Genomic DNA, 13,066 nt, shown 5'->3' with positions numbered 1-13,066 from the left:
TAGTTTAGCATTCTTTTTGCATGTTTCTTAATCTACTACTGATTTTTTCCATATTTTGATTTTATTTAAAGTATCTCAGTGAACACCGTTGCATATTTACTTATTTTGGTTTTGCTTATTTGAGTTTCTCTAGGTTGGATATCTGGAATGTAACTGCTGTTTTGTTGCCCTCTCAAGCGATTTTAATCTCACCAGCAATGTTTCACCGTCTGCATGTCACCACATCCCGTGAGACATCAGCTGTTCTCAGACATACATGTTTTTGACAATCTGACAGATGTAAAAGGACATCTCTGTTATGATTTGCATGTTCCTGACTACTTTTCAGATTTCCCTTTCTGCGAATTGTCTGTTCACAGCCTTTGCCCATTTTTCTATTGGGTTCTTGTCTTTTTCTTACTGAGATGAAGGAGTTCATCAGATATTCTCAATAATAACCTTTTGTCAGTCGTACAGGAGAGTTGCAAATATTACTTCTTGGTTTGTGGCTTGTCATTTAACTTTTTAATGGCCTTTTCTCTCACAGAAAATTCTACCTTCTCAAAACCACAAAAATATTCCCCTCTATTTTCTTCCATAATGCTTTTTTGCCTTTAGGTTTCTAATATTCCTGGTATTTACTTTAGTCTGTGGTATCAGAAAATTTAATTTTACATTTTGCCATATGAATACATCAATTTCTCAAGCAATATTTATCGAATAGTTTATTCTTCCTGACTGAAATTGGAGTGTGTGTTCTGGGTACATTTTTTTTATTTTCACCTGTAACATCTATAACTTATTTTCTTTTTAAGGCTTATTTTTAAGGGGGAAAACGTGGCTAATGGTTTTTCCTCCATATGAATGTGGAAATGTCTGGGGGATTTAAAATCAGTGCAGAGAAATAGAACCAGGCAATATTGAAAGAAAACGCCTTTATGTGTGGAAAGAGCAAAGCAATCTTCGCCTAAGTGTTGAGAGGACAAGACAGAGTTAGCTCCTGAGAAATTTATCAGAAAGAAAAGATTTAAAATACGGTTCCAATTTTCAAACTACTACATAATAGAATGTGAATCTGGATATTTATCCAAGTTTGAAACTAAATTCTTGTCCTTTCTCATTTATAAAGTCCAGATTATTTCATCCAATGAGATAAAAGATGTATTTGACCTGAACTCTCCTTTCTCTCTCACCTTGTCCCTCCTTCAGATGGTGTCTTGTCACATGGTGGGTGAGAGCATTTAGTTTCTGGGTCTGTAGTCAGTCTGTCTAATTTGTTCAATTTACCTATTTCTCTGAAAATATCACAGTTCCGATTACTACAGCTTCTTTTAGTAAGGTTTAAAATCTGAAACTTTTAAAGTTTCAGGCTCTCCACTTGACCTTATTCCTCAATTTGACTTGATAATTCTGGGCCTAAATCCACTCTTCCGTGTGCATTTTTGAAACAGCCTTTCAAGTTCCACAAAAAAATAATGGAATGATTAGAATTGTTTGGAATTTATGGATGAGTTTGACTATGATTGCTCTTCAATGAGTCTTACATGAACATTGTACAACTTCCCATTTAAAAAAAACTTATTTTGTTTGAATAAGATTTTATAATTTTCTCCATAAACGTCTTGCAAAGTTTTGATAAACTTCTTATGCACATTTGTTGCTAAAGTGGTATTTTAAAGTTTACCAATTTCTTTGTTCCCATGGCTTCTCATATTTTATCCCTTCTGAGTTATCCTTTCTGAAATTTATCAGAAAGTAGTTTTCTGAAGGTCATCCTTTAGCAATTTTTAAACAAAGGATTTGATTAAAGACAACTTTTCAAATGGTTGGTTTTTTCTCAATAATCTGTAGATACCCCATTGTCTCCAGAGCATGACTGTTGCTAATTCTGCTGTCAATCTAATTGTTGATACTTTGTCAGTAATCTGTTTTTTTCTGGTTGTTTCTCAGTTTTTCTCTTTGTGTTTGCACTACTATAGTTTCAATCAATGTATGTTAGATTTGGATTTATTTTTATTTATCTCGTTCTGGGTTTACTTTGTTTCCTACATTTATCAAATCATAACTTTCATAAATTCTGGAACACATCAACAATTTCTCTATTCTCTCCTTGTAGGCCCTGAATTGGAAGTATGTTAGACATTCTCATTCTGTCCCCTATGTTGTTTCTCTATTTTCCACCTCTTCTAACTCTGCTGCATTCCAGGAAATGTATTGAATCAGTTCTATTTTCCAGAATTCACTAATTCTTACTTCGGTTATTTTTAATTTATTGTTGTGGCTGTCCATTTATTTTTTATTTCAATGCTATTTTTCATTTCTAGAAGATCTTTTTGGTTCTTATTCAAATCTGCCTCTTTTTTATACTATCTCGTATTTACTCCGTTTTAAGTATATCTACTTAATATTTTTACTAGCTATTTCTTTTCCTAATTTCTTGGCATTCTACTCCTGGCAGTGACCTACCTTTTTCTGATTAGGTAAATTAACCCATGCAAATTAATCCACATAGTTAACATTTGCAATCCTTTATTCAAGACAAAGACTCCAACAAAATTTCAGATGACAAGCCTATCCAGCAGGGGAGTCTTTTAAGAGAGGGAGATTGTCTTAGTCCATATGGGCAGCTATAAAAAAATACTATAAACTGTGTGGCCTATAAGCAACAAACATTTCTCACAGTTCTGGAGTTGGTATTTGTAGTTCTTCAAGAGTTTGATTATTTTAAGTCCAGAGTTACTTTTTAGTCCTGGCTGTACCTTAGAAACTCATGTGGAACATTGTTAAAAATACAGATATAGGTGGCACCAGATCAATACACTTAGAAGCCTAAAGCGCCAAAAAGATGATAGTGTCCTCCCTCATACATAATTCAAAACAAAAACAATGCTAAATTACGAAACACATGTAAGGAAATCTATCCACTGATCTCTCAGTGGAAGGAGGCGGGGGTGAGACCAAAAAAGAGACACAGAGACAAACTGGGTAGCAGTGTCCCAGACTGCCATGCAGTCTAAGAAAAGTTCTGTGAGGCCACTGTAGAGTCTTCAAGTCAAAGCTAGCTGTTAGTGGAGCTGTGTCCCCCAGGAGTGGGCCTGCGCTGGTATCCTTGCCATTCACAGTCAGTGGCGGACAGAAACCATAAAAGGGATGGCCTCCGTGAAAATCTACTAGGCTTTCAGAGTGTGGAGCTGGGCTGTCGGTCAGACACCTTCTCTATACTCTTCCTGCACTGAACATCTGTGCCACAGATCTCTAGGGTGGAAAAGGCGCTCACTACCCTAGGAAAACTTTTCCCTGACTAGCCTCTTACAAAGCCCTCCATAACTACTAATCTAACTTCTCGCTATTATAGGATTGGAAGACAAAAAGGGGAAGACATAAAAAGTAAAAGTAAATGTTACTTGTATATCTAACACAAACCCACAAAGTTTTCACACCTGTAAACAATGTACCAAATGTTTTATTTCTCTAAATAGTTCATATGCAAGTAATTGACCCTCAAAGCATTTTAAAAACACAGAAGACATTATTATACTTAACCAATGAATTATCTATCCCAGGTGATTATATCAAATTAAAATGTCACAAATATTTTAAAATTTATTTTTCAGCCAACTTGAGATGATGAATTTATAGGTTTCTATAAATTTTTCTTAGTTCAATGTTTTGTACATCCATCAGTACAACTTCTTAAATATTTAGGATGTTGTCAATAGCTGTGATTCATATGAAAACATAATTAGCTCAAATTCCTGATTAAGTCAGTTTTAAAGACACAAAATACTAGCACACTTGCTATGAAACTGTTCATAAAGTTCCTTTTAATAAACTGCAATTAAACACTGATAAAGAAATTGTTTAAACCTAGAAGTTTTACATATACTTTTCTTCACAGAAAAAATAATAATGATGTTGAAAAGGCAAAGACCATTATGCAGTAACAGAGATCAAATACTTAGGGGATTAGTTCTTATAGCCTCTTTTTTTGGAGTCTATAGTTAAATAATAACTAGAAAAAAATTTTTCAAGTTTTAAGGCCAGTTTTACAAAACATGAATAAAGATAATAGAAACATTACCACACATCAACAAAAACAGCAAACCAAATGTGTCCACATCTTCATTTCATCGTTAATTCAATGATTTGAAATAAATGTCACGTTAAAAACCGTGAGCAAATTTAAAGATTTATCCAAGGACATTAAGTACTTACAGAACTTTTAAAAAAGCTTTAGCAGACAGTACTTGTCTGATCAGCACAAGCAAGATCCGGAAAGGACAAAAGTAATGCTGCACCGAACTAATCCTCGTAGGCCTGCTCCCTCAGAAAACACATCTACCAATTATTTCCCACAATGTTGTTATATATGCCTTATAGATATTTAACTTACAGATAAAGCAACTCGAGATTTTTCATTCTTCCTAATAAGTATGTAAAATACATTTCTAGGTATGTATTACAATTAAGTGTTAGTTTATGATGCTCTTAAAATTCTTCCAACTTATAAAAAACAATTACTGAAAATATAAAAATATTAAATTTTTCATATTTCTAAGTCTTAAAAACTTAAAGTGCAATATTTTCACATACCAGCAAATTATAATTGTGTCATATAAATTCATCTTGAAAGAGCATGTAAATAATTTCTAAAACTTTGTGCATGGTACATTACAGAAAATTCTAGAGTACTAACATTTTAAGGTATGATTTTCTATATGTTTTTATATTATAGTGCAAGGAGGATAAATAAGCACCAAAGAAAGACATGTTTTTATTAAGAGAAGAATGTTTTCATGAAAAGAAAATAGGAAATGTCGCTTCTCCCTTTAGTGGCTTTTCTTCAATTACCTAGTTTACCAAAAATGTTATCTTAGTTCAGTTATTGAACAAATTACCTTAAACAAAATATCCAGTATTTGTCCAAAGGTTTGTCCAAAACCTCTCAAAAACATTCCTCATTCTAAGCTCCTTTCTTGTTCTTTAGTAAGGATTGTAATTAAAAACCAGTTTATTGCCCTTTGCTTCACAATTTTAGCATTAACAAAAATTCTGTTCTGAGTTTAAAATGATATTTCTTTGAGGGTCTGACCCATTTGGGTGGCACTGTAGAGTGGATGACTAACATAAACATGGTTATAAAATTAAAGACAAAACTAAAGAAAAAAAGTGGAAAACCCAATACTAACTATTCTAGACAAAAATTCTACAATTAAAGGATTGCTTGAAAAATTCTTTTTAGTAAGATAAAGAAGAGTTATTATAGACAAGACTGATGACTGGTTTTTCTCCCAGTAGCAGCCCCATAATAGGGTATGTGATTAAATTGGCATTTGTGGCCTGAGAAGTTTCAATGATGATTGCTTCATTAATTTCTGCTGGTGTCTCACTGACTGTGCATCCTCAATGGCATGACGTGCTCTCTGTAAAATAAAATACTTATTATAAGTGGTAAGTAAAAGTACAGGCTAATTTGGTGGAGGGGAAAAAGTACAAAAGCAAGAGATGGAGCTTTCCACATAGGTCTAATAGCTAAGGACAAGAATACAGTCTGTACATGTAATACAAAATAAGACTCTTCTGATCTATAAGTGCACAGTATATTATTGTAAGCTCATACAGTCATCCAAATATAAATGGAAGACCTTTGGGGAGAAATAATGGGTACCGTTAATTATAACAGATTAAAAAATATATATTTCAGCTAAAACACTGAGGGGACATTCTTTAAAATAAATTGTTTACCTCTGCTGTGGTAGTATCCTGCAGATAAATTTTCCGGAGACAGGCTTGATTGGCACTGTCTTTTTTGTGGAACAGACTCTGATCCTATTTAAAAAAACAAAAACAAAACATCAGTGATAGAAAATAAATTATTCTGGGGAAGGAAAAAAACCATAATCTTTAATTGGATGCTTAAATGTCAACTCTATCTTACAATCAGTAGACTAACCAAATATATGTACTCAGGTGTTATAAGAAATAAATCATTTTGGTACAAGAACAGTGGTTCCATATGTGAGTTGTTAGAATTTATGAGACTGGATGAGTATACATCTACCTGTATGAAATAATGGCTTTTTGCAGGCTATGATAAATAGCCTACAGAGACACTACTTGATAACTCATCACATCTGACAAATCAAAAAAACCTTCTTTCATTTCCTTGGTTGATAGATAAAATTCTTACATAATGTAAAATATATTGAGCCAATTTCCACCACTGATGTGAAAGAAAAGTGATACCTGAGGAAACTGTAATATATATGCACAGTGACACAGGCTTCCCTAGCTTGAAAATTATGTTTCATATACTAAGGCACTTTTTAAATTTTGACACTCTACAATCACGTAAGGCTAAAATACGAAATGGCATAGTTTCATGGTAGTTTATTTGTAAACTTCTATAGAAAAAAACATAAATTAAAAAACAACAGTACTTGCATCTCTATTAAATTTAATGATAAATGGTTTTCAGATAGTTTTAGCAATAAAGATAACATCGTTACTGTTTAGGAAAAAATATACTATAGAAATTACTATCTTTAGGATGAAAATTTTGTGTTTTTTTTAAAGAGGTGAAAACAAATTTATAATATATCATATATAATAAAAATTATATATTTCAAATTAGAGTCTGAGAATTAAGCAAAAGATGGGGTATCATTTTTGCTAATTACTTGCCATGTGATTAAAAGTTCTTCCTTAGAAAATGATAGGGAAGAAAGATGCGAAAGTATTATTATATACTTATGATGTATTAGCATTCTATAAATGCCAAATATTATAAACCATGAATGTTTTACATATAATATTTATAATAGTCTCCTAAAAGCCTTAAAAAGAGCATCCTTCCAGAAGTATCTAAGATTATAGCAAAATAGATATCCATATGAAGTTAAAAAAAACCTTCTATTTACTAATGCTTTATTCAGCCAAAATGGAAGTATCAGCATGCAAATTCTTTCAGTGGATAGACATGATATTTCATTCGATGCAATTAAAGTACAGTACACAAACTGATTACATCTTTCTTTACATTTCAGCTAATAACTATCCTCCAAACATCTTGTGTAGTTAATTGTAAAACAGAGTCAAATACATCGGTTTCCAACTCATTTGACAAACTCTTGACTCTAAAAATGTGATTCATGCTTTCTTACCTTAACTGAGATGTTTAGCATATTTCCATTAACACTAGGAGGAGATACGAAATCTTCAAATGGACACTGCCAGTCTATGGACATAAGGTTGAGGATTTCAACTTCCTTTATACACAACACTCGCCTATTTTGGAAAAGGAAACAAAAATATACAGGTAGTGATAAAGATAGTCAATGATTATCTCCAATATTTCACTCTGCTGGATGGCACAGGTAGTGCTCAGTAAACAATATAACCTAGCATTAAAAATAATATGCTTCATATAAAAAAAAAAAAGTCTAGATGACTGTCAAATAAAGAGCAAACATGGCACCTACCAATTAACAAAGCACATTTTCAAAAATTTCGCTTCTGCCAATCTTGCAAAATTCGCGTGTCTTTTTTTTTTTTTAATTAACCAAAACACTGAAATCATCTTTGAAACACATAGAAACAGGCTGTACTCTCATCTGGGAAGCGATAAAGACAGAAGCTCCTAAAAATGTCTCACTTGGAAAATTATTAACTGCTCTTTACTGTCAATCACTGATGCCTTCCAGTTAAGAAAGAATGTGCAGAAATGTCACAAACCTCAAATGTCAGCAGATTCACATTAGGCCTACTAATAAATATCAGGTTTGAACACTGTAACACTAATGTAGCATATCACAGAGTAAGTATCCCATTTTACTCACTAACAACCAAAAAATTTACAGAATCCTTAAAGGGTATCCATATTGATTTCTTAGTGTGTGATTCAGAATAATTACTGATATAACTACACTAGATTAAAATTTCTCTAACAGAAAGCAAAACTAGGAAAAATAGAACTGTTAATCCTACAGATATCCAGGTGCTGGAAAACAAAGAAGACAGGGTTTCTGCTTGAGGGGCACTCGGGGGCTAGGAGGGGAAATACACATGTAAATGCTACAGCACAGATAAGTACAATAGCAGAGTGTGTAGAAAAACTTTGGAACACAGGAGAGAGGAGCCGATTGTGTTGGTAAAGTAGGTGGCATAAGAGCTGATTCTTGAAAGGAAGGCGTTCTCTAGCGGAGAAAGGGAAATCATAGTCCAGACAAAGGGAACTGTGCAGTGACATATATAGAGGTACAAAGAAGGGAAGATTCAAGGAATGTGGAGGTCTGTAGCTGGAGTACCAGATATATACAGGGGTGAGAAAATAGCTTAGTGCCAGATCTTGAAGGAGATTTTCTTTTCGCCCCTTTAAGGAATTTTGACTTTAATCAATAGGCAATGGGAAATGACATGATAATGTTTCTTATTTCAGAGTCAGGGCTCTAGTGGTCACAGAGGAGAGGTGGGACAATCAAGGTAGTAAGTTATTTTCATAGTCCTATCAGGAAACCGTGAGAGCCTCAATTAAGGCAGTGGCTATGAGAAGGAAAAAAGAGCTAGATTCCAAATGTTTAGAAGGTAGAATAAAAAGAACTTGGTGACTAATGGAGTGGGGGGACTGAAATATATTTCTCCATTTCCCAGAAGAGTTGCTATTGAAATTTTGGGCCTGTTTGGGACTGTGTCGTACACTATAGGAAGTTCTGCATCCCTAGCCCCAGCCTACTCAGTGCCCTCCAATCACTGTGACAACAACCAACACCCCTACACATTCCAATCAGTCTCTAGGAATTGGGTTCCACTGCTCCAGTAGAGAATCATATGATAGAGCTAAGAGTTAAAGATAACTATTACCAAGCACTCGTGCAAATGTCTAGTGCAATTCACCATTCCAATTGTTTTAAAACTGTCTCTCCTCTCGACCACACCAATAATATTATTGCTCTTCAACCACCTTAAATCTCTTTCATTTCCTTCTTCCATGTTTATCAGAGCTCAAATCTTGGTTGTCTTCTGTCCAATACACTCAAGGTGGTCTCCAAAATCTCAACTCCAAATCTTTATTCAAATATTACTGAAGTATCTTACTTTGATATCTCAAAGCTACGGAGAAGTCAGTCAATTCAAATACAAAAACAAACAAAATCATCATCTTTTCCTTCAAATTACTGTAAATCGTAATACCACCTACCTTGGTACTCAAGCCAAACACCAGAAAGTTATCTTGTATTCTCATCTCTTCCACATTCAAGCAGTCACTAAGCCCTTGTCTCTTAAGGTTTCCTCTCTTTATCTATCCTCATTTTTTCAGTTTTGGCCCTTGCCACTTCCTATCAGGATAAATGAATTCTAAGATGATCCCCAAGATTCCCCATCCCCTGGTATATAACTTTATATAATTCCCAGGACTACAAATATGATGGACTTTACCCTCATAATTAGCTTTTGTTATAAGGCACACTGACTTGAAGAAAAAAGTTTATCTAAGTGGGCCTGCCCCTTTAAATCTGGGTTAGAGACAGAGAAGTAAGAGATTCAGAGTGCTGTTGCTGGTTTGAAGAGGGAAAGAGCCACATGACAAGGAATGCAGGCAGGCTCCAAGAGCTGAGGGCAGCCACCCGGCTGACAGACATTGAGGAAACAGGAATCTTGGTCTTTCAAATATAAGGAACTGATTATGCTAACATTAAATGAGCTTGGAAGGGGAGTCTTCCCAAGAGTTTGCAGAAGCTAACGCCTTGATTTCAGCCTTGTAAGACTCTGAGCAGGGAACCCAGCCATGCAGCACCCGACTCCAGACCCGCAGAACCATGAGATAATAAATCTGTGTTGTTTTAAGCTGCTAATTTTAAAGTAATTGGTATGCAGCAATAGAACACTAACATAGTCTTTAACTGGTCCCCTTGCCTCCTTTCTGATCCTTCTCCCATGCAGCATCCAAAATGCTGCCAGAGATCTTTCTGGACTACAAACTTCATATTACTCCTTCTTTAAAAGCCTTCAGTGGGAAAGAAAAAAAAAGAGAGATATCTCTGTATGATGTATATGTAATTGTGTGAAAAGCTGCAATACTGAACAATAAAATAAGTCTATACTTTTAAAAAAAATAGTGATCTTCCACCACAATAACAATGAAGCCTCAACCCTTCAGATGGTATGAGCAGACACCTGTGACTCTCGCCTCATCTCACAACACTTCCCTGCGAACATCCTACTACCCAGGCATTCCAAACTGACCTTACTGTTCAAAGTGCCATACTGTTTTATGCCTCTGCTTGCCTCTTGTTTACATGTGTGACAACTCCATACTCTGTAAGACTCAGTTCAAGTACCTCTTCATGGAGAAAGCCTCTCTAAAACTTTCCCCATTATACCTTGGTTCCCACCTTACTGGACCAAGAGTTTTCCGCTGTCTTCGGGGTCTCTCTACGTCACTTTATCTTACCACTTATCACATTGTGATGTCACTGATAATTTGTAGCTCCCCTCTTTAGATGCGGAGAACAGAGAAGATGTAAATTTCATCTGTGTCCCTATATCTGCCACACACTGATGGTGTAATGGACTGAATGTTTATGTCCCCTCTCAAATACATACATATTCGTATATTGAATCTTAGTCCCCAGTGTGATGGTATTTGGAGGTGGGGCCTTTGGGAAGTGATTAGGTCACGAGGATAGAGCCCTCATGAATGCGACTAGTGTCCTTATAAAATAGGCCTGAGAAAACTTCAATGCACCTTCTACCATGTGAGAACACAGCAAGAAGAACTATCTATATGAATTAGGAAGTGGGCCCTCAACAGACACACAATCTGCCAGCACTTTGTTCTTGGACTTCTCAGCTTCTAGAACTGTGAGAAATAAGTTTGTTGTTTAAGCCACCTGTCTATGGTATTTTTGGAATAGTAGCCCCAAGAGACTAAGACAGATGGTTAAAAAAATAAGTCTGCTCAGAGAACTTCCTAATAAAAATTACTAAAATATTAGGTAGGAATTAGGACTAACCAGTGGAGCTGCAGCCTAATAAATGTAGGTATTGAGAACTTATATTTTGTTCCTAATAACTGATAAGAAAAAATACTGAGAACAAAGTCTGGATCAATTTCAACATGAAAAAATAAAAAGCCCTATATATTAAAAAAACTCAATAATAAATACATGTTAATAATATATTGGGTAAAAAGGGCTAATACCATTAATTTACATAATGTTCTTTAAATTCAGTAAGAAAAAGGCTAACACAATGAGAAATGAACAAAGATCATAAACAAGCAATTCACAGAACAGAAAATATAAATGAATAATAAATATATTAAAATGTTCGTAATCATTAGCAATCGAATAAATGCTAATTAAAACAAATCCCATTAAGTTAATAAAAACAAAAAAAAGTTTAAATGAGAACATTTAGTCTTAGCAAAACGTAGGAGAAAGGACACTCCTATGTTCTGTTTGTTGTTATGTAAAAAAGTGATGCAACCATTCAGATAAAACAACTTGGCAATTTAGAAAGGACATTTCTAATCAAAAATCACAACTTTTACTTGTTGGTTTTTTTTGCTGTGCAAAAGCTTTTTAGTTTGGTATAATCCCACTCATTTATTTTTGCTTTTACTTCCTTTGCCTTTGAAGTCAAATTCACAAAATCCTAAGTCCAAGGTCCATGAATTTAGTACCTGTGTTTTCTTCTATACAATTTATTGTTTCAGGGCTTATATTCAGGTCCTTGATCCATTCTGAGTTAATTTTGGGGTATGGAGACAGACAGCAGTCTACTTTCATTCTTTTGCATGTGGCTTTCCAATTTTCCCAGCACCATTTATTGAAGAGGCTTTCCTTTCTCCATTGTATGTTTTTGGCTCCTTTGTCGAACACTATTTGCCAATATATACGCGAGTTTATTTCTGGACTCTCAGTTCTGTTCCATTGGTCTGTGTGTCTTTTTTTTTTTCTGCCAATACCATGCTGTTTTGATTGTTGTCGCTTTGTTGTATAAGTTGAAGTTGGGCAGAGTGATACCTCTGGCCTTGTTCTTTTTTTCCTCAGGATTCTTTTGGTTATTCAGGGTCTTTAGTGTTTCCATACAAATCTGATGATTTTTTGTTCTATTTCTTTAATAAATGCCATTGGGATTTTGATGGGGATTGCATTAAATCTGTATATTGCTTTGGGTAATAAGGTCATTTTAACTATGCTGATTCTTTCAATTCATCTGATAGGAGAATATATTTGCAAACAACACCTTCGACAAGGAGCTAATATCCAAAATATACAAAGAATTCATACAACTCAACAACAAAAAAACAAACAATCTGATTAAAAAATGGGCAGAGGACCTGAACAGATACTTCTCCCAAGAAGGCATATGAAAAGAGACATGTGAAAAGATGCTCAACTTCACTAGCTATTAGGGAAATGCAAATTGAAACCACAATGAGATACTACCTCACATCTGTTAGAATGGTATCATCAACAGGACAAGTAATAACAAGTGTTGGAGAAGTTGTGGGGGAAAAGTAACCTTTATACACTGCTGGTGGGAACATATATTGGTACAGCTGCTGTGGAAAACAGTATGGAGGTTCCTCAAAAAATTAAGAATAGAATTACCATATGACCCAGCCATCCCTCTTCTGGGTATTTACTCAAAAAATTTGAAAACATTTATCCATAAAAATATATGCACCCTGATGTGCCCTTTGATAGATGATTGGATAAAGAAGTGTGGTACATTTATACAAAACAATATTACTCGGCCATAAGAAAAGATGAAATACTGCCATTTGTGACAACATGGATGGATCTTGAGACTATCGTGCTAAGCGAAATAAGTCAGACAGAAAAAGTTGAGAACCATATTATTTCATTCATATGTGGGATATAAAACTGAAAGCAACAAACATGACAAACGAACAGAGACTCAACAACATGGACAACAATTTAGTGGTTACAAGAGGGAAGGAAGGGGAAAAAGGGGGAGGTAGTTAGGGGTAAAAAAAATCAAATATATGGTGATGGAAGAGAATTCAACTTTGGGTGGTGAACACACAATGAAATATACATATAATGTATTATTGAAT

The 13,066-nt window shown here is 34.6% G+C and overlaps 1 protein-coding gene across 1 annotated transcript in view; it reads right to left on the bottom strand.

Annotated features, from left to right (window-relative positions):
• Positions 1-3,424: 3,424 nt before the first annotated feature.
• Positions 3,425-13,066, bottom strand: part of VPS13C (vacuolar protein sorting 13 homolog C) — a 160,590-nt gene continuing 150,948 nt past the window's right edge. Inside the window, 3 exon segments of the mRNA XM_011363471.2 lie at positions 3,425-5,402; positions 5,725-5,808; positions 7,143-7,266. Of these exon segments, the coding sequence (XP_011361773.1) occupies positions 5,301-5,402; positions 5,725-5,808; positions 7,143-7,266 (310 nt within the window). The 3' untranslated portion in view covers positions 3,425-5,300.

Source organism: Pteropus vampyrus, unplaced genomic scaffold, assembly GCF_000151845.1.
Source record: "Pteropus vampyrus isolate Shadow unplaced genomic scaffold, Pvam_2.0 Scaffold85, whole genome shotgun sequence".
NCBI lineage: Eukaryota > Metazoa > Chordata > Mammalia > Chiroptera > Pteropodidae > Pteropus > Pteropus vampyrus.
Note: the sequence above shows the minus strand (reverse complement) of the source record. Positions and strands in the feature narration are given on the sequence as shown.